Source organism: Urocampus carinirostris, chromosome 3 (genome assembly GCF_059441175.1).
Source record: "Urocampus carinirostris isolate Australia breed hairy pipefish chromosome 3, RoL_Ucar_1.0, whole genome shotgun sequence".
Classification (NCBI taxonomy): Eukaryota; Metazoa; Chordata; class Actinopteri; order Syngnathiformes; family Syngnathidae; genus Urocampus; species Urocampus carinirostris.
Window position 1 is genome coordinate 11,067,697 of NC_142351.1, and position 24,703 is coordinate 11,092,399.

General features: G+C 40.1%; 2 protein-coding genes across 6 annotated transcripts; one reads left to right on the forward strand and one right to left on the reverse strand.

Moving 5' to 3' along the window:
- Positions 1-1,277: 1,277 nt before the first annotated feature.
- ikbkg (inhibitor of nuclear factor kappa B kinase regulatory subunit gamma) lies at positions 1,278-18,117 on the reverse strand. Of its 5 annotated transcripts, none has more exons than XM_088330656.1 (15): positions 18,053-18,117; positions 16,992-17,132; positions 14,790-15,049; positions 13,245-13,319; positions 13,059-13,160; positions 10,796-10,978; positions 8,957-9,018; positions 8,695-8,742; positions 8,254-8,451; positions 8,028-8,180; positions 5,054-5,126; positions 4,833-4,967; positions 4,570-4,706; positions 4,284-4,360; positions 1,278-3,066 (listed from the first exon to the last, which is right to left on the reverse strand). In XM_088330656.1, exons 2-15 carry the CDS (start codon positions 17,128-17,130, stop codon positions 2,876-2,878), a joined length of 1,833 nt encoding a protein of 610 aa, XP_088186782.1. In that variant the 5' UTR covers positions 17,131-17,132; positions 18,053-18,117; the 3' UTR covers positions 1,278-2,875. The 5 variants fall into 5 exon arrangements, with proteins under 5 accessions (XP_088186782.1, XP_088186781.1, XP_088186784.1 ...); XM_088330655.1 differs by lacking the exon at positions 18,053-18,117 and adding an exon at positions 17,577-17,930; XM_088330658.1 differs by lacking the exons at positions 13,059-13,160; positions 18,053-18,117 and adding an exon at positions 17,577-17,928.
- An 8-nt stretch (positions 18,118-18,125) lies between these two features.
- tmed4 (transmembrane p24 trafficking protein 4) lies at positions 18,126-24,294 on the forward strand. Its single transcript, XM_088330660.1, has 5 exons — positions 18,126-18,340; positions 20,783-20,883; positions 22,792-22,917; positions 22,994-23,140; positions 23,222-24,294. Exons 1-5 carry the CDS (start codon positions 18,205-18,207, stop codon positions 23,369-23,371), a joined length of 660 nt encoding a protein of 219 aa, XP_088186786.1. The 5' UTR covers positions 18,126-18,204; the 3' UTR covers positions 23,372-24,294.
- The last annotated feature ends 409 nt before the right edge of the window (positions 24,295-24,703 follow it).

Below are 24,703 nucleotides of genomic sequence, written 5' to 3' on the forward strand. Positions count from 1 at the left end.
GAGAAACCTAATGTGACTCATATACAGCACCTTCATCATCTGGTCGCTTTTATTTTTTTAGTGTAAAGCGTGATCCTGCTCTGAAGAGATGAGCCGGATCTTTGCATTGACGAGCAGTGACAGTACTGATACTGGATCCTATATCACTGGGGAAAAGGTCTACTGTCAAGTAGAGATAATAATTAACAAAGATATTTCCTGAAAAAACAAACAATAATGTAATTCATTATAAATTTGATGACACTGTAATGAATAGATTGCAAACTATGTATTTAAAATTACCTAAATCCCGCAAATTAAAGAAACACACTCTAAAAGGAATTAGAAAATTGCATGATTAGTAATCTCTTGGGCAGCACGGCAGCACAGTGGTTAGCGCGTGTGAGGCACAGTTCTAAGGTCTTGGGAACCTCCTGTGTGGGTTCAAATCCAGCTACCGGACTTACTGTGCGGAGTTTGTATGTTCTCCCCGTGCTTGCGTGGGTTTCCTCCGGGCACTCCGGTTTCCTCCTACAATCCAAAGACATGCATTTCAGGTGGATTGGCCGGTCCAAATTGTCCCTAGGTGTGAATGAGCGAGCGAGTTGTCTGTCTCTGTGTGCCCTGCGATTGGCTGGCAACCAGTTCAGGGTGTCCCCTGCCCACTGCCCGATGATTGCTGGGATGGGCTCCAGCACCCCCGCAACCCTACTGAGGATAAGCGGTGCAGCTGATGAGATGAGATGTAATCTCTTACCCTGATTACGTTCACAGCTTGTAAGGGACAGTGTGTAGCATTGAGCACCTCCTAATGCTGTGCTTGCCCAAGACACACCACAGGAAATGGTGCCCCTAATACCCTTGTGGTTAAGGGATCCAACAACAACAAAATGTTTAAACAAAAAAAACATCATTCATTCCAAAAAACAATAATGATTTAAATATGGAGGAACAATTTAATATCTATCATATAAAGGTGCATTTTAAAAAATAATTTTGTTGAGAACTTAGCTATTATTCCTCATAAAATGAGCCTCACCTAAAGAGAGCTGTCATAATAGTCCATCATTTAACTTTTATGGGTACAGAAAAATGGCTAAGGGAAAGAAATCAGAAGTAACGTGCGTTTTTGCAAATTTGAGTCTACGTAAATGGTATTTTTTCTTGTGCTATTTAGCACTCGTTTTCAATTGCACTACACAAGGCAGTGACAGCTAGTGGTCAAATAATACACAATGTCCATTTATTGCTTCTTTTTTTTAATTAAAACCAAAACTCATAGAAATGAGACCACTCCATTGATGTTTTCTTGGCAGACATCAGCATATGTGAGCCAATGAACTTTTGATTTATTTGGGGACTTGTCAACGGAGTAAAACAATTTTCATTACACCAACAGATAGCATCCATCTTACAATCACAAAAATCGTTGACTACGCTCTTACATTCAATAATTGATAGCTACAGGGAAGCGTACACAGTAAAGGTCCTCAGTGATATTTAAGAGATGACGTCAACAGTATACACAGACACACGACAAAGAGAATGGATGCTTTGTTCACAAATAGTTAAAACACCTCTAGTACATGTTTTGAGGTAATACAGACATATATGAGCAAAACATATCCTATCTGAATATACACCTGAATTTAAAGCTCGTGATTTTATTTGCTCACGTTATCCTACAGTGAGATTGGAAAAATTATTTTAGTTTTTTTTTTTTAAGATATATTATCTCAGGTCCAACAATTCACTATAATTAAATAACAATAAATGACACAATATAAAACACATTTAATCTGAGGAGAAGGACAAAAAAAAATGAAAACCTCATCAGGAGAGAGCAAAAACCCTTTTAAAATGCACATGTGATTTACCAAGCCACAGGCGGAGAATTAGATGTGAAGAGGGTACAACCTCAGAAAAGAAACTGAAAGCAAAAATTTGGGGGGAATCGATTGACGATTAGAAAAGCTACAGTAGAAAGTGAATGGGTGGACCGGGTCAAGAGGAATACAATGCTATTTTTTTTCATATCAACAGTCCTTAGCTTGGCACATTTTGATTCCATCGAAGTTATTTTAAGTGTCCAAAATCAGATGGAGTTGATTTAAAAGAGTGTTGCATTTAAGTGCAAAAAGGGGGTCAACGACAAAAATGTTTATCCCAGCTACACATTAAGCCTCCAATCAGTTTACACCCATCAGCCACGTGAATATAACCGTCGTATTAATACTGTGTAAGAGCAAAACCGCTTTAACATGTACTCCACAAAAGCTTTGGCGGAGTATTGTGACAGCTAACAAATAAAAGGTGTCCATCCACCTTGGCACCGACTGTCCAGGACATATTAGAGCCTCAACAGCATTAAAGTGAATAGACTTTTGATGCAAAGTCCATACCTGGAACTTGGTGCCAGCACATTGCTACAAAACACCTGGCACTCTTTTCACTTCGACAGATAGAGGGAATAAGTCAAACTGTTCTTGGCAATGAAAAGGCATATTGGCATACAGAGCAACTGTACTGCATGGCTAATCAGCCTAAAAAGACAAGCTATAGATAAAATAAAAAAAGAATAGTCTAAAAGTAAAACCTTTGTGCTTTGGTACCTTTCTGTGGATCAATATCGTTAGACTATGCATGACAATTAGCACCAATCATCGTCTTGTTGGGTCTCAAATCCCTTATTTTAGGTATTAACCACCCCTCCAAGGATCCCAATTTAAACAAATAAACTTTGAAGTAAAATAAATGACATACTAATATCGACAAATTTTAATCAATGACTAGTGCCATTGTAACAAGGTGACGTTAGAAAATTCACATATCAGTAACCATAATGCTAGGGCTGGTTGATGTATGAATATTGAAGGGAGTCTGATCTCTAAAAGTGTTACTGTATACAGTCCATAACATGAATTTGCAGTGTGTCCATATCAGGAGCCTGGTACTGGCACTTAGGACAACATAAATCCGGCAGATCCTCAACACCCGCTGCTCCTTGATCACCAACCTGCACCAATCCTGGATTGCGGTACGAGGATGGAGGGGGTGCCGTGTTGAAGGCTCCGGCAGAAAATCCACCTGAGTACAAGATCCTGCTTAATAACACACTCTTCATTTTTTCCTCTTTAATGTTATCAAGCTGTATCTATAACATCAAAGCTCAAGGTGCAGAAATCTGTGCAAGCGGCAATGTGTGTCATTATAGACCAGGGGTCAGCAACCTTTTCGGTGTGGAGTGCCACTTTCGGATGTCCTTGTAAATCAGTGTGTCACACCAAGATCAATGACTCGAACAATAATTTTTGCATATCCAACAGAGCTGTCATTTTACATTGAAATTGTATAAATGAATTTGAATTTATCTTCCACTATTCTTGTTCATCAACAAACTAAAAAATGAATGTAAGCAACATGTGCAAAGGCCTGTAGACATCCATGACTTCAACCTTTCTTCATCAACCATGAACAACAATCAAAATCAAGTGATATGGACAGCTACCATACCATTTATCAATAAAATCTTATTTCAGAAACTATCAAATCTTGAAACACACACACCTTTAATATATTTGCCATCAGTAAATGGTTTTCCGCGCTTTGCCATGCACTGAGCAATGTGATAGCTTGCTTTAGTGGTGGCGTTTGTAGGAGTGACAAAGGTTTTCAGGGTCTGTGTTTATTTGCCGTATATGGACACAGCGCGTTTTAATGTCTCCGCATTTCCAGACTCATTCATGTTCATGTTTTGTCTCGTAATGCCGTTTAACACTTGATGTGTGGGGTACAACACTCTCGAGGCATAATGCACAAACAGCACGGTCATTTTTTTGCACAAAGCCTCAGTCCACGCTGGCTGAAAAAGAACGAGATTTTTTTTGCTGGAGGAGCTGTCGTAATTCGTTGATTTATCGCGCGCCGGTGTTTCTGCGGGTGGGTTAAAATACGGATCTTTCCTCCTTTTGCGAGGCGCAGACACACACGAAGCAGAGGAGGAGGGGCGCTACCGTAAAGCCTCTAAATAACACGGCACGCAACTGAAAATTTCACCTAAAAATGCGCATTAATCATTATTATTTTGCCGTGCGCTCGCATGCCACTGGTTAACTCCTCGCGTGCCACTGCTGGCACGCGTGTCATAGGTTACCTACCCCTGTGATAGACCCTTACCCAGGAAAAATATGGGAATATAATCTTAAACCATATGGTCTCTCTTGTCACAGTATTCCTTTTAACTTAGTTTGAGTTTCATCAGGCTATATCAACAGTGTATGTATCATTACTTCGTTGTAGCCTACCTTGTGGAGGTGGAATGTGTGGAACACGTGCTGGAAAGTCCTCTTGATGCCTCAACTTCATCTGTTCCATACGTGCCCTGGAACAGTGGAAGGTGTGGATCATTTCAGAAAATGTGGTTTGAAGATGACTTGCTGTCTGGATTTGAAAATCCAAAGCAAGTCATCTTGGCTTCCACTATGTGGACAAACCACCACTCACATGGTAGCGACAACTAACTTTATGACCAAAATTATTCAATGAGATGAGTAGTCTTTCTTTTTCTGGGGGAGGGGTTCTGATATTTACCTGGAAGTAGCTTCCTGTTTGTGCCTATCGATCTCAGCCATGGCGTGAGTAAGCTGATCCTGCAGCTCTTCTTTCTTTTGGTTGAGTTTTTCCCTTGCTTCTCGTTCTGCAAGGAAGTCCGCCTTGTAGATCTCAGCCTGAACATGAATAGGAAACACACGTTTATGACGCTGTATTCTCCTACATTGCATTTGTTTCAATTCCTGAATCTGCTATATTTGTATGGATGTCCTTCTGACAAAATGTAGCCTACGGACTTGTACCTGAGCAGTGAGGACAGGAACCGTCTCCAGCGAGCCCTTTTGTTGTTCTACCTCCTCCTTCAGTTTGTCTATCAGGTCCTGCTTCAGGGCCAGAGCTCTCTCTGCTTCCTCCAGTCGGCTGCACAGATCTCCTCCCTGGAAAAGATTGTTGGCACACAATGATGGGTATTGCATACAGATGCACGAGTGTAGGGCTTTATCATTTATTTCATGTCCTGTACCTCACTCTTGAGTATAGAATCATAGTTTCTGTAGAGAACAGTGTAGGCATGTTGAAGCTGTGTCAGTTTTTTCCTTGAAAAATAAAAGGAGAAATAAATACATGTATTCTGATGGAGGGGGGGTTTGCAATATTACCCTTGAGAGGGAAAAGAACAATAAGAATAACAAACGGTATTGTTGCTTAAAAAAAAAAAAAAAAACTGCAACTATGGAAAACCAACCAATCGAGGACTAAAGCAACCATTTCTTCACATTTGTGCAGACATGGGGACTTGAGACTTAGTGACTTGGACTCGAGTCGACTCGAGTCGCTGTTTTTATGACTTGTGACTTGACTTGGACTTGGCAATCTAAGACTCGGGACTTGACTTGTGACTTGACTTGCCCAAGAAAAAAATACTTGGGACTTACTTGGGACTTGAAGGTGAAGACTTGAGACTTACTTGAGACTTGCACATGTGTGACTTGGTCCCATGTCTGCATTTGTGTTTGAGTAATGTGCGTTTAACATTAATGGGACGGTGTGTATTATTTAACCTCTAGATGTTGATATGGGTTATCCATCCATTATCTGCACCGCTTATCCTCAGTAGGGTCGCGGGAGTGCTGGAGCCGATCCCAGCCATCTTCGGGCAGTGGGCTGGGGACACCCTGAACTGGTTGCCAGCCAGTCGCTATATGGTTTAATGCAGGGTTGTCAAACTCATTTTAACTCGGGGGCCACACGATAGAACAAACATTCTGTCAGGGGCTAGACTAGAAGATTAAAGAGAAAGAAAAAGAGATCCAGAAATAAGAGAAAGAGGGAGGGAAAAGGAGAGCGTGCGTGACAAAGAAAGAAAAAGAGAGCGAGGGAGAAACAAAAGATAAAATGTCGTGAGAGAAGGGAAAAGAAAGGGAGAGGAAGAAAGAAATCCAAAGAGAAATAGAAAAACAGAAGGAGAGAAAAGAGAAAAGAAAGTCCGAATGGTAGGAAGAGAGCAAGAGAAAAGAGAAAAGGAAGTTAGAGCAAAAGAGGTTAAAAGACACAGAGAGAGAAAGAGACAAAGAGCAACAAAGAAGAGAAAAAGAGAGACACAGAGAGTGAAAGGGACAGAGACAGAGTGGGGGATAAGGGGTGGAAAAGAAAGAGAGAGAGAGAAATAAATACAAGTACAGTGCACCTGTGAGAGGCACCTGGCTTTGGCAACATCAAGTTGACATTTCAACCTGCAGCTTGTTTTTCTCTTGCGCTTCTCTGAGTGTTGTCTCGCGGGCCGGATTCAATCCCTTAGCTGGCCTGATCTGGCCCGCGGGCTGCCTGTTTGACACCTGTGGTTTAATGTAACCTAAAACGAGTGCTAAACGAAGAATACCATCTCAAAGTGACCAAAGTGCACCACGTTACTTATATTTCCCTCTAGCCTTTTTGAGGTTTTCGAGTACCTGTAGCAGAACAATGACGGACAAATATAACATCTTCCTTGAAGTGAGGCCCATGTAATGTGAAATAAATGCTAATTTCTCAACCTATAAGTATTTTTTAAATTGATTTTTATATTATATTTCACACATTTTTTGCTTACTTTTTAAATCAATATTGTATTTCTGTGAATGAAGATTTTTGCCACTATGAGGCACAAAATAATACACACTGTCCCTTTAAATCATACAAGGAACATAGTGGCCGTGAGTACACTGCAAACAAATTCTGCAACATCTATTGCAGCCTGTTCATCCTGGAAGGGGGTTTACCTCATGTGCAGTCCCTTCTCAAGATTTCTTTATATTCCTCATGCTGAGGTTTTTCAGTTATTTTCCTTGCCCTCGTGTAAGTTTTAAAGGGGATTGTGTAACGGTAGTCTGTAAAGACTTCTTGTCATTAAGGGCTATACAAAAAAACCTGACTTGACTTGAATTCCCACATTGGCAGAATAAAATGCTTATTTTAAGGGTGATTTTTCAAACAGGAAGATAATTTAAATTGTTTTTCTAGTAAGATCATTTAAAATTAGAACAACCAAATCTTTTCATCTATTACAGGGGTCACCAAAGCGATGCCCACGGGCCCCAGGTACCCCCCTAGGACCAACTGAGTAGCCTACTAACTGGTTCAGAAATAAATCATGGGTCCTTGTGATATTCTAAGAAATGTTATTTCTAACTGGTCTGATGTTTATTGGTTGTCTGAGCCAAATTCAACCTCTACTAATTAGAACCTGGTCATAAGATAGTAATTACATAATAACAACAATGTAATAACATGTGATTTTATAAAGGCATATCAAACCGTTTGTGCCTATCAGTAACAAAACGAGTAGCTCAAAGCTTCAAGTAAGGTTCACAACCCCTTATCTAGAAGATAGTAGAGCATTTTACTCATTTTGAGGGTTTTTCTAATTTTTCTAATATTTCTTGTAATCAGCAATTCTTTTTAGAATAGGATGAAAACATTTTGATTATTTTAAAGGAAGTTTTCATATATTTTTTGAATAGAAACAACTTAAGATATCTTCAAATAAATCAATAAAAAACTCAAAATTAGCTAAATGTGCTGCCAATGGGATGAGTTTTTTTTCGAATCTTTCTAACATTTGAGATAATTTTTTCATTGCAGTGTAATAATCTTTCCCAATTGAAATTTACTCCATGAGCAATGTAAATCCTGCCTGCACACATTCTTGAGCCACTGTTCAGAAACTCTGAAACAGATTGGTTTCCAGATGCTGAAAATACACCCTAGGGCCCATTCTTGTTTTTCTTCTCTTAATGTTTAACATGGTGTAGAGGGTTATTGAATCAAGCTGTTATACTTCCCAAAAATTTGGGTTTGTCTGTTTACCCCAGCACTTCTAAAACCAAAATGAAAAGTATCAACTTAGCAAAATGTAGATCATTAAACATAGGCGTATATACAGGGAGTTCACTAAATTACAGTTATTAATAGTGCTTACAAAAGGTTATATGTATATGTGTGTGTGTGCGTGTCCCCACTTTTCTACAGTGACAACATGTCGCTCGGTCTTGAGGGCTTGTTCCAAGCTCTGAATCTGCAACATAAGCTTGTCCATGTTGACATGATGCTGATTCCTTTGCTGCTCTAGTTCTTGCTCTGCCACTTGCAGGGATTTCACCTTGCTACACCATCTGCACACGGAACAGACAGTGCATCATGAGTCCTTGAGTAAATTCCTAAGACCGCCCTGAAGCCCTTGCATACTTGTCCTCCAGCAGTTTGCGCTCCTGCTCGCTTTTGTCCAGGCAGCTCTGCCTCTCGTTCAGTTCTGCCAAAAGAGACGTTGCCTGAGCTTTGAGGGCATCACAGTCCTTGTCTTTTTGCTTGAGCAGCGCTTCCGTTCTGTCACGTTGAGCAGAACTCTTCTGCAGATAGTCTAGCTTTTCCTCGAGTTCACGATACCTGCGAGTTATTAAAACATAGTTAAGTCTTAAAAGCGTTGTCCGTTTGAACTACAGAAAAATAACGGAGAAAAAAAGTAGAAAAAAGCTATATTGTGAAGACAAGTTGAATAAATGTTTGGTAGAAGAAATCAAGGCAAACAGAAAAAAAGGAGGTAGCAACAGCCACAATGGAGCAGAGAAGACAGTACTGCAGTTACATGCATTGAACAGGAAGAAAAGCCACACATGACTGTGGGCTCACCTGCCCTGCGTGGCCTGAAGCTGCTCTGTGAGTTTAGCCAGGCTAGAACTGGTACAAGAAACAGGATTAAGCGGAGAAGGATTTTGATATAGAAAAAAGCAAAGCTTCGATTAAAAGAACATGAAACACACTCTTGGATGTTAAAGCCAAATATTCAGTCATTATTATAAGTTAAAGACAGTTTAAACAGTGCTGCTGGAGCAGGGACATTTTAGTGGTGTTAAAATTGTGAAACCCTAAAAAATGTCAGAGACTCGCATACCAGTCAGAGGAGTGCTGGGCTTCAGTGCGATGTTGACCAGTCTCCTCTGTAGCGCTGATTGCCTATCAAGGAAATCGATGTCGGTATATGTGATCAAAATGGAATCAGAATCTCGCCTTTATTTTCAATAGTGTATTAGCAATAGTTTCAGATCAACTAAATAACAATTTACAATGTAAAGAGAGTTTACTGATTCTGAGGAGAAGCCATAAAATTGCATTTCTAACAAAGGTAAATCTACTACCCCCAGGAGTTGAACAATATTTCTTATTTGTTGCCATTACCAGTAAGCACCACGACAAGTGTTATTGTCTAAGTATTTCTGAAAATTACAGGTTTGATATCGTTTGTGTAGGCAAAACCGACAATCACATTGTAAATAAAATACACACTTTTCAATTGTCTTAACTGAGCACTTTCATAATGTAGAGATCATGTTTCTAAAGAGTAGGCCCAATACCATGAAGGATTCACAACAGCTATAATTGGCTCCAAGGTAGCATCTAACTGCATTTGTTTCAGTTTTTTTAGGAATGCAATGATTACATTATTTAACATTTATTTTAAAGCTATGAATTTTTGACTGTCTTAGAGTGAGATAGGTAGGGTACTTAACTGGTCACCAATTACCGTAATTTCCGCACTATAAGGCGCACCTAAAAGCCCTTATTTTTTTTTAAAAGCTGACCATGCGCCTTATAATACAGTGCGCCTTATATGTGGATCAATATTAAGTCGCAAGGTCTCGCAACGAAGGCAAGCAGCCGCCGACTAGATTTTTCCTCGTAGGCGATGTGGTCCGCGGTGTATGCTGGGATACATATGCCGGCGTTTCATTTCCCAGCCAATGTGTCAATCATCATTTGAATCGATCACTATTGGCTAAAGTTATTCGGAGGTAAGGGGGCGTATCCGTTTTATCATTTACGGGCTTGCATAGGCTAAAGGGGCGAAACAAAGCCTACAATTGCCCGAAAAAGATGAACGAATCACAGTTCGGTTGCACCACGGCATAGAGAAAACACTTTTTACTATTCTGTATTTGTAAATATTTTACTCTCCTGGATTTACTACACTCACGGTTGTAAGAAGACCATGGTTGCCTATCATTATTGAACGTGAGAACTTAGGTGAGCTATGCGGCTTTATATTTTCCCGGTATCTTGTTTTCGAACGAAATTGTGCTTGATTGCTGTTGAGATTGTCAAAAGGGGTTGTTCAAACCTCGCATTTTTTGTTTTCTGTTATTAGTGTCAATACATTTGTTTAAACCAGATCTTGATGTTTCTGTGATGAGTTGAGTGAATTAAACTCAATTCTAAGTGTTCATTGTCATATTCACAGGAAAGTTGCGAGCAAAAAAGAAAATAGAAACTAAGGAATGGTTGGCATTTCTTGAATCCCAAGACTTTAACCTTCCGAATGATATTTGGAACGATGCATTTGAGTGACATCATACAGACACTGTTTCCGTACATGTCTGAGACACGTATTTGCTTCTTCGCAAGCTTTCGGAATGTTAAGGGGGTAATAAGTTTGACTGAACTATCTGACTGTTTTGTTGACGTTCCCATTGTAGCGCCTTATAATCCGGTGCGCCTTATGTATGGAAAATATAGGACCAAAAACTATTTTTGGGGGGTGCGCCCTATAACCCGGTGCGCCTTATAGTGCGGAAAATACAGTATTCTTGGCATATAAAAATTTGATGACAAAAGAAAAATAAGAGATGGTTGCCTGGAGTAGTTAGAGGGCATTTACTGTGTTTAATGTGAAATTACTTTATTTTAACAAAAAAAACATCTGACTCTTTCCATGACACATTTGCTTCACTGTTACCTGTGCTTGGGTCAGTTTGGCGGCCAGCTGATCAATACAGCGACGCATTCGTTCCCTCTCTTTCTCACCCTCGTCCTTCTGCCTCTCCAACTCATCGATTTTCTTTTTCAGGTCTTGCATGCCCTCCTCCAGTTTTTCGTTGTGGCTCTTCATTTGCAGGAAGTCGTTGGCACTCTCGACCATCTGCAGAGAGAGGAGAGAAGCATGCAAAGTGATTATATGAAAGCCATTCTAAAGATGGAAAGTGAAGGAAATCATGTAAAAGTATTGCTGGTATAGCTCAGATGACCACCCAGAGGTTAAGGTGAGTAAACGGAAAGGGAGAATTAGTGCATGTCCATACAATACATGTGAGCACCCTCAAAAGAAATCCCAAAGTTCATATGAACACTGAACATCTAATACTTTTTTTGTCCTCACAGAAGATGACTCTGGTATTGAAGCACTAGAGGCTGATAGGAACAATTAGCGTCAGCAGAGCTAACAGCAGAAGGATTCGATTGGTTTTAAAAAGGACAAACCATTTGGATATCATTTTTTAATCTCAGAAATCACTGGAAATTTCTCATGCTGTCAAAAATATCGTGTTATCAACGCGTTAATGGAAATCAGTTTTAACGGCGTCATTCAATGTTTAATGTTCATTGTGACCAAGTGAGCTTTTATTTTTGATAAGCTGTGGCCACAGGCAGCGACGTTAGAAAAACTACAGAATTCGATTGTAAACCGGAAAACAAAACAATAGGCACGCCCCACGCATGTGTTTGCTCTTGCGGCCTGCCTGCTCACTCGCTGTGTTCCGTTTGCGTGAAACGCTCAAATGGATTCGAAACAAATTCTGAACGGAAAGTTTATTTTCCCCCGCGACCCTACTCAGGATAAGCGGTGCAGATAACGGATGGATGGATGTTTATTTTCAAAAAGTTGCATGATGGATCAATTGACAAGGCCAATGTAATTTGCGTGTACTTTCGGTGTGAAGTGAGATATCACCGTAGTACATCCAGTCTGAAATGTGACTTGATGTCCAAACATATGGCAACTGCGAATTCCGCCTTCTCTTTGACAAAACAAGGTGACACTGGATAGCTTTCAACAAAGGCATATGGATACCGCAGCTAAGAACAAGCCAACTACAGACGCTCCCCAACTTACAACCATTCGACTTACGAAAACGATAGATACAATTTTTTTCGGGATGTCGAAAAATATCCGGACATTGCTGTAAGTTAGATTTTGTATTGTGTGCACCTTTTTCCGAGTACAGGACATTACAGTAGTGCTTCTTTCCGCCGCTAGCGGCGTGTGGCGCTTTGTGAGGTCACCCAGCATCCACCCGGAAGAAGAAATCCGGCTTTCCTCTTCCTAGTTTGTGTGTAAACATACTTTACTGTATTTCCAGCGCGCTAAGAACTTTGAAGTTTTTATTGTTTAATATCTCATGCATCCATTCAATATGGTTGTTGTAAAGTGTAAAGAAGAGATGAGCTTTTTCTTTTGAAATGAAAGTGGAATAAGAAAGCTTGATGCGGTTGAGAAAATGGTTGGATCGTTTGTTTTTTTTCGTCCACGCTCTACCACGGAGGAGGACCTCTTGAAGCCCATGTTCCAAAAGTAAGTTAAACTCAAAATTATCTTTATAGAGCATATTTCTTTAATAAATATTTATTTTTTAGCACAAAACAATACGGGTTACATATACAACCTTAAACATACAAAATATAGCACTGAAGCAACTTACGAACAAATTCAACTTACGAATGATTGTCTCATTCGAAAGTAGGGCAGCCTTTGTACAGCCATTGCCAAATGATTGGCAACTGCGTGTCCCCTGGAAAAGTTTGTTGAAGGTTTTTTTTTTGTGACCAAGTATTTTTTTTTTGTCATTTGTTTATTGGCAGTGTTAAATTGTGTAAAATGGTTCTTCAAATGTGACTGACTGTTCAGAGTCGCAATAGTTAACGTATAATATAACACTACACATTGTTTTCTTAAAGAAAAAATTGCAAAAAAAAAAAACACTTATCCACTTTTCCATGTTTATAAGAGTATTCAAATGATAATTTAAAGGGTATTTCTAATAGACCAAAATGGGCGATTAATGTACGATTAATCAAGAGTTAACTATGATATTCATGAGATTAATTGGGATTAAATATTTTAATCGATTGACAGCACTAGTAATTTCATATGAAAAGGTCATCTAGAAGCAGAAGCAATAAAGATCAGTTTGAGAAAACAGAGCTTTAGTGAGCAGTCTCACCTGTCCATTTTCCCTGCCCACTGAAACCCCTGATAACTCTTTAAGTGAGGTAGGGGGGGTTCGTGGGGCGCTACTCACAGATCTATATACACTTGCATCATCCTAGAACAGACATGCTCATTAGACGGAAAATAATCAAATATCATACAACCCAGAGCATGCTGCAAGAATCCACTCAAATCTTACCAGGCTACGAGGGGGAGTAGTTTGTGTGTGCTGATGTGCTTCCCCTACTTGCGTCTTTTCCTGCTGCTCCAGGTTCTAAGAGACAAATGAGATTAAACGCTTAACTCATGATGGTGGCATGTGATTTTTATTGCAGCATTTCTCTGCAGCATTCATTCATGATCAAGTAGGGACAGTTTGGCACTGTGAAGAAACCTCCATGTTTTAGTTACTTATTCCTGTGGTTATACGGTATAAAGGATTTCACTCTAAGATTCTTTACTTGGTGTACAGACACTAATGGAGTCTGCTGATATGTTGACTCTTTTATATAGGCATTTAAGGGGAATTATACACACAACTTGCATTTTAGGGAGGGACAACTTAAGTGATGAAATTGGGAAACATTTCTTAATCTTAGCTATCTGGAGGGATCACATAGACAAAAGTTGCAGTTGTAATATAGACAAAATATGTACATTTGTGAAAAATCTGAGCTCTACGTATATTTTATTGTGTAATTATTACAATTGCATTAAAAAAACACGCTGAAATTTTGTGGAGTAAAAAAAACTCACGCTTTCATGTGGCGGTGCCACTATTATTCAATTCTCAAATTATTTTCAGATTGGAATTATAATTACTTATTCATTTAGATACTTTGCAAATGCTGGAAAAAAAATCAAGGTTCAACAGATCATTTTATTTGAGGTGAATTGTTCATGATAGGGGCAGCACGGCGGCGCAGTGGTTAGCGCGTGTGCGGCACAGTTCTGAGGTCATGAGATCGAACCTCCTGTGTGGAGTTTGCATGTTCTCCCCGTGCTTGAGTGGGTTTCCTCCAGGCACTCCGGTTTCCTCCCACATTCCAAAGACATGCATGTTAAGTGAATTGGCCGGTCCAAAGTGTCCCTAGGTGTGAATGAGCGAGTGAGTTGTCCTTCTTTGTGTGCCCTGCAACTGGCTGCCAACCAGTTCAGGGTGTCCGCTTATCCTCAGTAGGGTATCAAGATATATGATTTATAAATCTTGAGTAAATCGTGAATATGTTTGTGGATCTGAACAAAACCTGTGTAAATATTTTTGGGACAAACCTCTTTACATATCGGTGCTAAGTAAAAATGACGGCAACATGTAGCTTACATTTTCAGTTACGGAAAGTTCTTCCCTTTACAATTCGCCACCGGGAAATGCTACCTTAATATTTTGCATGGCCCATGATAAATGTTTGTCATTGATACGGAATTCTTGCACTAATACAGATTTCATGGGGCCCTGTTTAGGTGTAACATGCACCTGTCCTCTTGGGAGCGACCCGTAAAGGGCAATGCCATACAAACTAATGTCAGCTGCCGTAATCACGAGGAAAGAAGAAATGCAATAGCGAAGAGAAGCCACCAGAGAGTGCTTCCGCTGTTTTTAAGGAAACTTGTTGCGAACTTTATGCAAAATTCAAGCACTTTTCAATCCTTGAAAACACAATATTAAAATTGAATCATGTTCAAAGATTTTAAGCACCCGTACGAATCCTTGTAGATGAAGAAACGTTTAAATAAACCAACCAACCGGTGGTGCATCAAGAGGTCCAATCTTAGATGGAAAGGTGCCTTCAGTCTGGCTGGAGCTACAGCAGTGATTGGATGAGGATGCTGGTCCATTTACCAGCCCCTGTAAAGAGTGATTCTCTTGTGCCAGTCTTTCAACCAGCGCCCTGGCCTCTTGGAAACGGCAGCTGAGAAATTCTCTATCCTCCCTCGTCTTTTTCTGCCAACTTTCCATCTCTTCACATCGCTGTCGCAAGGCTAAGTTGCTTCGCCGCAGGGCCTCTGAAAGACAGCGTGATTGTAAAGGGGAACACGTTGTCAAAAATGAGACGCAACATGAATTCATCACAAGTATGGTGTACTTCAATAATAATGAATGAGAGGATCACTACAAACCAATCCAGAAAGTGATGCATTTTAAACATACGGCCTGTGGGACGGATCCGGCCCATTGGATGATTTAATCCAGCCCGCAATTTCCAAGTGCGTTAAAAAAGCAAGTTTCTAGCTCATTTCTATCAAATGTTATGACTTTGTTTTAGTAAATACAAACCAAATGCTCCTTCCAGACGCTGGAGGCCAGTAAAAGAGCTGACGTCCAGTCTGGTTTCATGTTAAAGACTATATTGTGCAGTATTTTCTCAGCTTCAGTGATTCCAGCCTGGTATTTTGATTTGATGTGATTGCGCGTTCACTACCAAAACTCTTATTTTGTATCTTTATTTTCAAAGCAGTGTGACAATTGTGGCAGGCATATTTTTAATCATGGCTCCCAGTTGAGTTTGTGGCGAGTTGGTTCAGGTAAATCTGCATTTACTCAGCTGTTAAAGATAACACATTCAATGCCAAACATAAACATTATTTTTGTCCATTGTTTGTAAATAAACGTGTTGTGCTTGGAAAAAGACCCGTGATCATCAGTGATTATAATTTATAAGCTACAAATGCAGGCTAAATGATTAAGCATAACACTAAAAAAAACTACGATGAGCTAAACATTTTAAGTTTACATTATTTTCCTGGTCTGGCCAGCCTGTCAAAAGAAAGTCAGATTTCATTCCCAGGGCCAAACTGAGTTTAACATGCCTGCTCTAAGTAATATTTTTTTTAAAACGATTCACAATTACATTTACAATTTCCAGATGTTGTAAGGATATATATGCAACTGTGCATACCATGTGCATCGAAAAGGGATTATCCTGAAAGGCAACTAAAATTTGGCTGACATGTTTTCAAGCTTTACAAGAAGCATCCATTTTGATATATAGCCGAGTTGGTTCTTTATCGGCAGCACGGCGGGGCAGTGGATAGCACGTGTGTGGCACAGTTCTGAGGTCATGAGATTGAACCTCCTGTGTGGAGTTTGCGTGGGTTTCCTCCGGGCACTCCGGTTTGCTCCCACATTCCAAAAATATGTATGTTAGGTTAATTGACCGGTTGGAATTGTCCCTAGGTGTGAATGAGCGAGTGAGTCTTCTGTCTCTGTGTTCCCTGGGACTGGCTGGCAACCAGTTCAAGGTGACCCCTGCCCACTGCCCAAAGATTGCTGGGATGGGCTCCAGCAGCCCCGAGACCCTACTGAGAATAAGCGGTGCAGATAATGGATGGATGGATGGTTGTCTATCAGTTTTTATATTTAAATATAGTCAAGTCAAGTCATGTTTATTTGAATAGCCCTTAATCACAAAGAGTCTCAAAGGGCTGCACGGACCACAGATTATTGCAAAACACAGACCATTATGACACCATCCCCTGATCTAAAAACTACATGAGGGCAAATAATACAGATATATTGTCAACATAAAATATAGGTTATTCATATGCTATAGAATAGAAGTGTGCTTTAAGCTTAGATAGCTTGCAACAGTCTACTGAAAGTGGAAAATAATACACTAATACCCGTTTTTGTTTCACATAACAAGTAAATGTCATAAATGAATCATTTTCTGAGCAACTTGAGGCCAATAATATTACAAGTACGGATTTTTTTCCAAAAATCTAATCATAACAAGTACGGTGTGTTATGACAATCTAAAAAAAAAAGCAAAATACGAATGTATGATATAAACATAACTGTTATTAGACTCTTTTGATACAAATTAATACAAATCAATATATCGGTATACAAGAAGAAAAGCTGCCACTGCTTCGTGGAGGAAAAAAGTAGGACATGATACGCATCTGCAAGGACAACCTTAACCATAAAGCATATTGTAGTACATACCTCTTAGCTGTTGGTTGTCTCCGAGTAACCGATTGACCACTTCGTTGGCTGCCAACTCAGGTGGGACCCTGAGGGCCCCTCCACTATCTTCACCTGACATGTCCCACTGCAGTGGGCCATCAGGTTGGGGCTGCACCATTCCTACCCGCAGATGCAAACACAACCATCAACGCTTTATCCAGCAACACGAAACAGACACCGTCGCTTCATTTCAGTTAAAAACCATCACATGCATCTAACGTCTTACTAGAGTGATTTTACACAAGCTTCAATAGCGTGGCAACCTGGACACAAAGAACACCGTCGGTGACCAGGGAAAAACACATTACGTCATCCCCAAACCAATGGGTTAAATCGCCGGATCGGGAACTATGGATGAGCAGTTTATGAGCAGAAATTCGAGCATGGTAAATAAAAGTAAACATTCAACAATTGTATCATATCCATAAATCCTGGAGGCCAAATCGTGCTTGTATGCCTCGATCCGCATCACGTTTCCCAAAGGCATTGAGGCAAGGTGTATATATTTAAGCAAAAGATGGGCATTAGGAATAATAACGAAGCAAAATAAGGTGTATTAATTACCTTTTGTTATTTTCCAGTGTTGCTATCCTAAAAAGTGGAGGCAGACACAGTCGGTAACTAAAAACCTGCTAAAATGCCAGCTAGGTGGTGCACTCAGGAAGGCTAACGCTACTCAGCCACTTAGTTCAGCGAGCTAGCTGGGGGACGATCGCGTCCGTTTTCAGAACCGATTGCTCCAAACCAAGAAGCAGACATTAACCAAGTGAACACCTTCAGTTAGTCATTTGTTCTTGTATTTTTTTATCGGATCAAAACTTCTGCGTGGGTTGGCGTTGACTGTAAAACACATGACGAGGCCAATGTTGTTAGCCGAGGAATTTTGTTGAACCCTGATTTTAGACTGCAAGGCAGCCCGTTCGTAGTCAAATACTACCACCTATAAAAGACAATGAATAAATCAAAAATATAAATGCTGTTTGGAAACTTGAAACTATACCCGGGTGTTGTATCTCGCACTAAACACAATAAGTATTTACCTTGATTCACGATGCAGCATAAGAGACAAAACTCAGGATAAAATGCCTTAGATTAGGAATTCCCCTTCCTTCTTCCGCATGGAGTGATGACGTCACTAACACGACAAGATTCTGCAGTCTGCCTTTGCGGTTGGAGTCCCTATTGATTCAAGATGACGGCTTCCACTACACTTGGATTTTTATTGATAACATCCTGGATCTGTCCAAGCTACATGCTGTATTTCCACATAGGAGAAACCGAGAAAAAATGCTTCATCGAGGAAATCCCAGACGAAACCATGGTGATCGGTGAGACGATGGCTTGACGTTAGCCGAGCTTTGTCGGCAAACAGCTGGCGTTTTAGAATGCACGACTGGGGCGATCGTCGATCAATGTTTATTTTCACCATCTCTTATGTCCACATTTTATCGCAATAGATCCATTGTACAAATCTCGGACTTCAGTCTTCCACAACAGAAACTACCGCGTTCGACTACCGGTTTCGTGTTTGACACGTGGATTATTCACCTGCTAGACATGAATCCGAATAAATCAACGTCAGCACTAATACTTGTAGAAAACTCGGCGTTTTAATGGTCACGAGAACACATAAACAAGTTAATATTTGATATTTAAGTGTGTGGCTCTCCCTTCCGCAGTTAGGTGTGTCTTTTTCTTTCTTGATCAGTTTAAATTATTGCACAAATGAAGCGTGCATTATGATGCACATCCTAAAGGCTCAGTGTGTAATATTTGACCTCCGTGTGGTGTTGTGCAACCGAAAACGAGTGCCAAAAGCACAAAGAAGAGTATAAACTATGGAGACTCAAAGTGACCAAAACACAACATAATTTTCCCTTTTTCCTCGAGCCTTTTTTGAAGGAATGGTAATTGTTCTGCATTTATATAGCGCTTTTCAAGTCAATGAAGACCTCCCAAAGCGCTTTACAATGTGCTTCACACTTACCCATTCACACACACACCAATAGGGAGTCAGACATGCAAGGCGCCTATCTGCTTATTGGGGGCATTAGGGATTCAGTGTCTTGCCTAAGGACACTTCGATATTTAACCAAGAAAGAAAAAAGACACACATTAAACCAAGGTTCACGAGGCTACTTTTAAAAGCATTGAATTAATTATTCTAAATATAAGGCCTTGATTGGTTGAATCAAATTTTTGAAAGTTTTGAAAATGTGAATACATCGTTAAGATTTATGGGGCGGCAGTGGCTCAGGAGGTAGAGCGCTCGTCTTGGGATCAAGAGATCGCAGTTCGAATCCCAGCTCCTCCGTGTTACATGTCGAAGTCTCCTTGGGTAAGACACTGAACCCCTAATACCCCCAATATGCAGGTTAGCGCCTTACATGGCGCTTTGGGAAGTCTTGACTTGAAAAGCGCTATATAAATGCAGATCATTTCATTTCATTTAATCCATCCATTATCTGCACTGTTCATCCTCAGTAGGGTCACTGGGGTGCTGGAGCCCATCCCAGCCATCCTCTGGCAGTGGGCAGGGGACACCCTTAACTAGTTGCCAGCCAGTCGCAGAGAACACAAAGACATTCAATTGCTCATTCACACCTAGAGACAATTTGAACCGGCCAATTAACCTGACATGCATGTTTTTGGAATGTGGGAGGAAACCGGAATGCCTGGAGGAAACCCACACACGCAGGGGGAAAACATGCAAACTCCACACGAGGAGGCTGAAGTAGCTTGAACCCTGAACCTCTGCACCGTGGGGCTGCTTGCTCACCACCCTATTAAGATTTATATTTGTTTAAATTAAAAAGCTGTAGTGCTATTTATCCATTGTCGTTTATTATAATTCACCGATTTACTTTCAAGGCGACATAGCATGACCACAATAAATGTGATGTGGTTTCAGTCGGGCATTGGCAGTCTTAGGTTTACTCACAATACATACTATAGCAAATAGGGACAGATTCGCTTACTTTGGACAATAGAAAAGCTTAATGCAATGTAATGAGAAGTCGGACGAACTTTTTTTGCCTTGGCTAAAAACTGTGCTAGGGAATGTGTACGAGGAATAATGAATTGTGTGCAATGGATATTTTTTTGTTTTTGTTTTATTAACTTGGTCTTAAGTTGACTTCAAAAGGCATTTTAAAAGCCTTAAAAAGTCTTGACTTGAACTCTCCTGAAGCTGTTGGGAACCCTGTAAACGAATTCACAGTACCAGAGACAAATAGTAGTTATTAGTCAGAGAATGAAAAAAACAGAAACACGTCCTGTAAAATATAAAGAAAGACGCTGCCCTACTTACAAAGAAGTAGGGGAGCGTGTGTAAAGGCAAAAAACACGATAAGGGAAACAGCTCTTTGGAATATCTGATGATTAGTTGGACTTTGAAGGACATAACATAACTTTTAATTTTTTTATGTTGGTATTGTGTTCATAGTTAACGTTGTCAATAAATTATATTATAATGGCCGCACGTATTCATCTATTTGTCAACGCTTATGAAATAAAATGTTATACCAATTTTTAATTAAAAAAATTAGGGGTTACGTGTTGTATAAGAGTGTGCGTTATACATGAACAAATACGATGCAGTGTTTTCTCCACTCCCATTTTCATGCTCGGAAATGACATTTTTTGTTCTTTTATTACGTTAGGTGTATGGTTATCACAGAAATCCAATATTTTTCAAATGAGCAGGCTGATTTGTAATTTTTTTTAAATAATCGTGTCATTACATAATACTGCGTTTGTGTATTTTCAAGGAAAGTACCGTACGCAGCTTTGGGACAAACAAACTAATTCCTTCCTCCCGTCCACCCCTGGTCTTGGGATGCATGTTGAGATCAAGGATCCCGACGCAAAGGTATGGAGTGAATGCTAAATACGATGCAGACTCCTAACGACAAATACGACAAATTCTGTGGCCACAAATGTTAAGAATTTGATATAAGACATACCGGGAATGCAACATGGAAGCTTGGTATCCCAAAATGCTAGAGGCCTAGCAAAACATTTCTCAAATGTTTGAATTTTGTGACAAAATAAGACAAACTCTGGCTGTAAATGCAATTATTCTTCATGTATTGTTTTGTTAAGGATATAAAGCAGCGATGTCAAAGTCAGACTTCCTGTTCTCAGGTTGGCCGGATCAATAAAATCATTTCAACTTAACATTTTCAGCTTTTTTTCAGTATTATGCTGTATCGTTCAGCCTAATTTAGTAATCAAGTCATGTGTATTTGTATAGCCCTTAATCACAAAGAGTCTCAAAGGGCTTCACAGATCACAGACTATTATGACATCATCCCCTGATTTAAAACGTACATGAGAGCAAGGAAAAACTCAAAAACCTCAACATGAGGAAATTGAAGAAACCTTGAGAAGGGACCGCACATGAGGTAATCCTCCTTCCAGGATGACCAGGCTGCAATGGATGTTGCAATAACAAACAAGACAAAGATATTGTCAACGTGAAATATAGGTTATTCATATGCTATAGACAGTAGTGTGTTTTTAGCTTAGATTTAAACAGTTCCACTGAAGTTACAGATCGAATCTCCGGGGGAAGAGCATTCCACAGCACCGGGCCCAGAATGGAGACGCCCTCTGACCTGCAGATTTCTTCTTGGGTCTTGGGATCACCAGTAGACCAGCATTTTCAGAGCAAAGGCTCCGGACCGGAACATAGGGGGAAATTAAATCTGAAAGATATATGAGAAAGCCCATGCATGATTTTGTATACTACCATACCATAGCCACCATACATATTTTAATTCTGGATGAGAATGGATCTTTTCTAAGCATAACACATTTATTCACAAATAATGGGCAAAACATAACTTTCATGTTTGGCAATGGATGCATTGACTGGTTTATCCAAACAGTTGAGTGAATGCAGTTATACACCTAAACCAACTCACCAAGCTATACTAACAGAAGAAAAATAATTTTTGTTGTACTGGTTTACCAGCTCAGTAGCCTAGATGGTAGTGTGCCCGCTTTGAGACTGGGAGGTCGCTGGTTCGCGCCTCGGCCGAGACATACCTAATTGGTATAATGGCGGCGCCCTCTGTTGGCTGCGGCTGCATCGACTCGCTACAACGGGTCAGGTGTATCGACATTTCGTTCTGTGTACATTGTTACAAAGAATGACAATACAAAGGAAATTTATTATTATTATTATTGAAGTACGGAATACAAAATAAAGGTTTTAGCAGTGCATGGGCACGATTAAATTTGACTAACTCAGATCAAACCTCTAGGCTGGGCCTACTAAACCTGAGAGTATAGCCTTTACTCCTCTCAATTGGCCTGATGGATGGGGTAGGGGGTCATATTTTTGTTGATTTAACTGTCTTGTTGTATGCTAAATGTTTTTACACAGCACTTAGAGTGGCAATTTTTTGCTTTACAAATACATGTGATTTGATAGACTTGATTAAATCCTCAAACATCACACAGTGAAATGAAATGCGCTGAAGGATTAGCTTTTGTCTGGAGACCGGGTTTGTCTTAAAAATGTATGTTGAGGCCTTCTAAAATTAATATACATATATATATATATATAAATATATATGTTGCTTTTATAGCTCTTTGGGTCCAAAAGGTTCCTGAAACCCGACCTTGAGAATAACTTCTTATTTCTGTCATACTACAAATGTATGGTGGACCGGAGTGAATCATCCTATGTGCTCTATACGGCCCGTGACCTGTATGTTTCACATGCCTGATCTAAAGTCGATTGAAACTGCAATGTTCTTGTCCTTTTCAGGTCATCCTGTCTCGGCAGTATGGGTCAGACGGTCGGTTCACGTTCACATCTCATACTCCGGGAGAGCACCAGATATGTCTGCACTCCAATTCCACCAAGATGGCGCTTTTCGCTGGAGGGAAGCTGGTAGGTCCCAACTTTCGAGATATTTGCCAGCACATCTTATATTCGATATATTTATTAAAGCTTTACGACCTTGCAGAGAGTGCACCTGGATATTCAGGTCGGTGAGCACACCAATAACTACCCAGAAATCGCGGCCAAGGACAAACTGACCGAGCTGCAGCTGCGTGCCAGACAGCTTCTCGATCAAGTAGAACAGATCCAGAAGGAACAAAATTACCAAAGGGTAAGTAGGAGACTTTTAAATGAGCTTCAAGCTATATCTATCCAGGCTCTCCAGTGACTTTAGGATCGCTTCTCTGTGCAGTACCGAGAAGAGCGCTTCCGTATGACCAGCGAAAGCACCAACCAGCGCGTCCTTTGGTGGTCCATCGCCCAGACGCTCATCCTCATCGTCACAGGCGTATGGCAGATGAAGCACCTCAAGAGTTTCTTCGAAGCCAAGAAACTGGTTTAGCCAGAGATCGACGATGAGCCGTGGTGGGGGGAAAAACAGGCAAGACACCTTCGGAGGCAGACTCGAATGACTGGAACCAAGACTTGCCACGCAAGAATCCAGATGGACTTTTTGTCGTTGATGTTTTTGAGTATCGGTCATGAATGAAGGAAAGTACATGTTCTGAAAGGCAGTTTTCAATCTTTTATAACAGCAAAGCATCCGAGGAGTTTTCTTTTTTTGTTTGTTTTATTTGCTTGACAACATATTTTGATTTGGACTATGGCGGTTTTATACTTTTTTTGTTGGTCTAGATGGCGTCTTTGGGGTTATGTCACAAGTATCCATTACTTCTTCTTTAGTAATACTTCCTTCTCCCCACAACAATTCTGTGTTAACGCTCGCTGTTGTGTAAAGCAGTAAAATGTTGCGTATTTGTCTATGCCAGTGTAAGATGAATAGGCCACGCCCAATTCTTGAGCAACACTATTACGTAGATTAGTATTGATGTACACATATGTAATTAGCAGTTTGTTTGGCATCCCAGTTTTGTTCTTGGTCACCAAAGGGTGGGAGGTCTCATCATCAGACTTTTAGCTTAGGTTGAACTAAATTGTGACTAGGGTGATGCTACATTTGTTGAAACTATCATGCATTTTCTGCACATTGTATGTTGTTGGTATGGGGATTTTTCTTTGGCAGGGTTTTTGTATCTAATTTATTACTGTTTGGGAAGACCACATATTCAAAACCATTCGCTGGAGCATTGTTTGGTTGGAAGAACTTAACTCTCGTGTATTGATTCAGTTGGAGTTTTTGTTTTCAGTGATCTGTATTATGGTCACAAATGATGCCATTCAGGCTATAGTATACTGTAAAATGTTCTCGAATTGAAGTCAAGTGGAGTTCTCCTAAGCTTAAATAAAGATTTGATTCAGAATGTTTTTAAGGGTTACTTGATGTAACAAATACACTAGAAATGGAAACATTTCTAGAGAGAGTGTTATTTCTCTGCACAAGTGTTCCTCAAAGCAACATTCTAAACAATGCTAGAAAGCACGATTGAAGACACCTTGAACAAGATTTCAAATGTGACAATGATAGCTTTTTTCACCTAGTCACACCAAACTGCTATAATCCTAGCATACTCGTGTTGGGGGAAAAAAAAAAGAATATACATATATATATATATATATATATATGCATGCAGTGTGGCACAGTTCATGTCATGGGGACCTGTCGTGGGTTTAAATCCAGCTCCAGACTTCCTGTGCGGAGTTTGTATGTTCTCCCCGTGCTTGCGTGGGTTTCCTCCCACGTTCCAAAAACATGCATTTCAGGTGAATTGGGCAG

What these genes read in the sequence shown, in the direction of transcription:
- tmed4 (XM_088330660.1), top strand. Translation starts at nt 18,205, where the DNA reads ATGACGGCTTCCACTACACTTGGATTTTTATTGATAACATCCTGGATC. An exon ending in TCAAGGATCCCGACGCAAAG is followed by an intron (nt 20,884 to 22,791) that starts GTATGGAGTGAA and finishes TGTCCTTTTCAG; the next exon opens with GTCATCCTGTCTCGGCAGTA. An exon ending in AGGAACAAAATTACCAAAGG is followed by an intron (nt 23,141 to 23,221) that starts GTAAGTAGGAGA and finishes TTCTCTGTGCAG; the next exon opens with TACCGAGAAGAGCGCTTCCG.
- ikbkg (XM_088330656.1), bottom strand. Translation starts at nt 17,130, where the DNA reads ATGGTGCAGCCCCAACCTGATGGCCCACTGCAGTGGGACATGTCAGGT. An exon ending in CGCAAACTGCTGGAGGACAA is followed by an intron (nt 8,181 to 8,253) that starts GTATGCAAGGGC and finishes TTCCGTGTGCAG; the next exon opens with ATGGTGTAGCAAGGTGAAAT. An exon ending in AAACAGGAAGCTACTTCCAG is followed by an intron (nt 4,361 to 4,569) that starts GTAAATATCAGA and finishes CCACTGTTCCAG; the next exon opens with GGCACGTATGGAACAGATGA.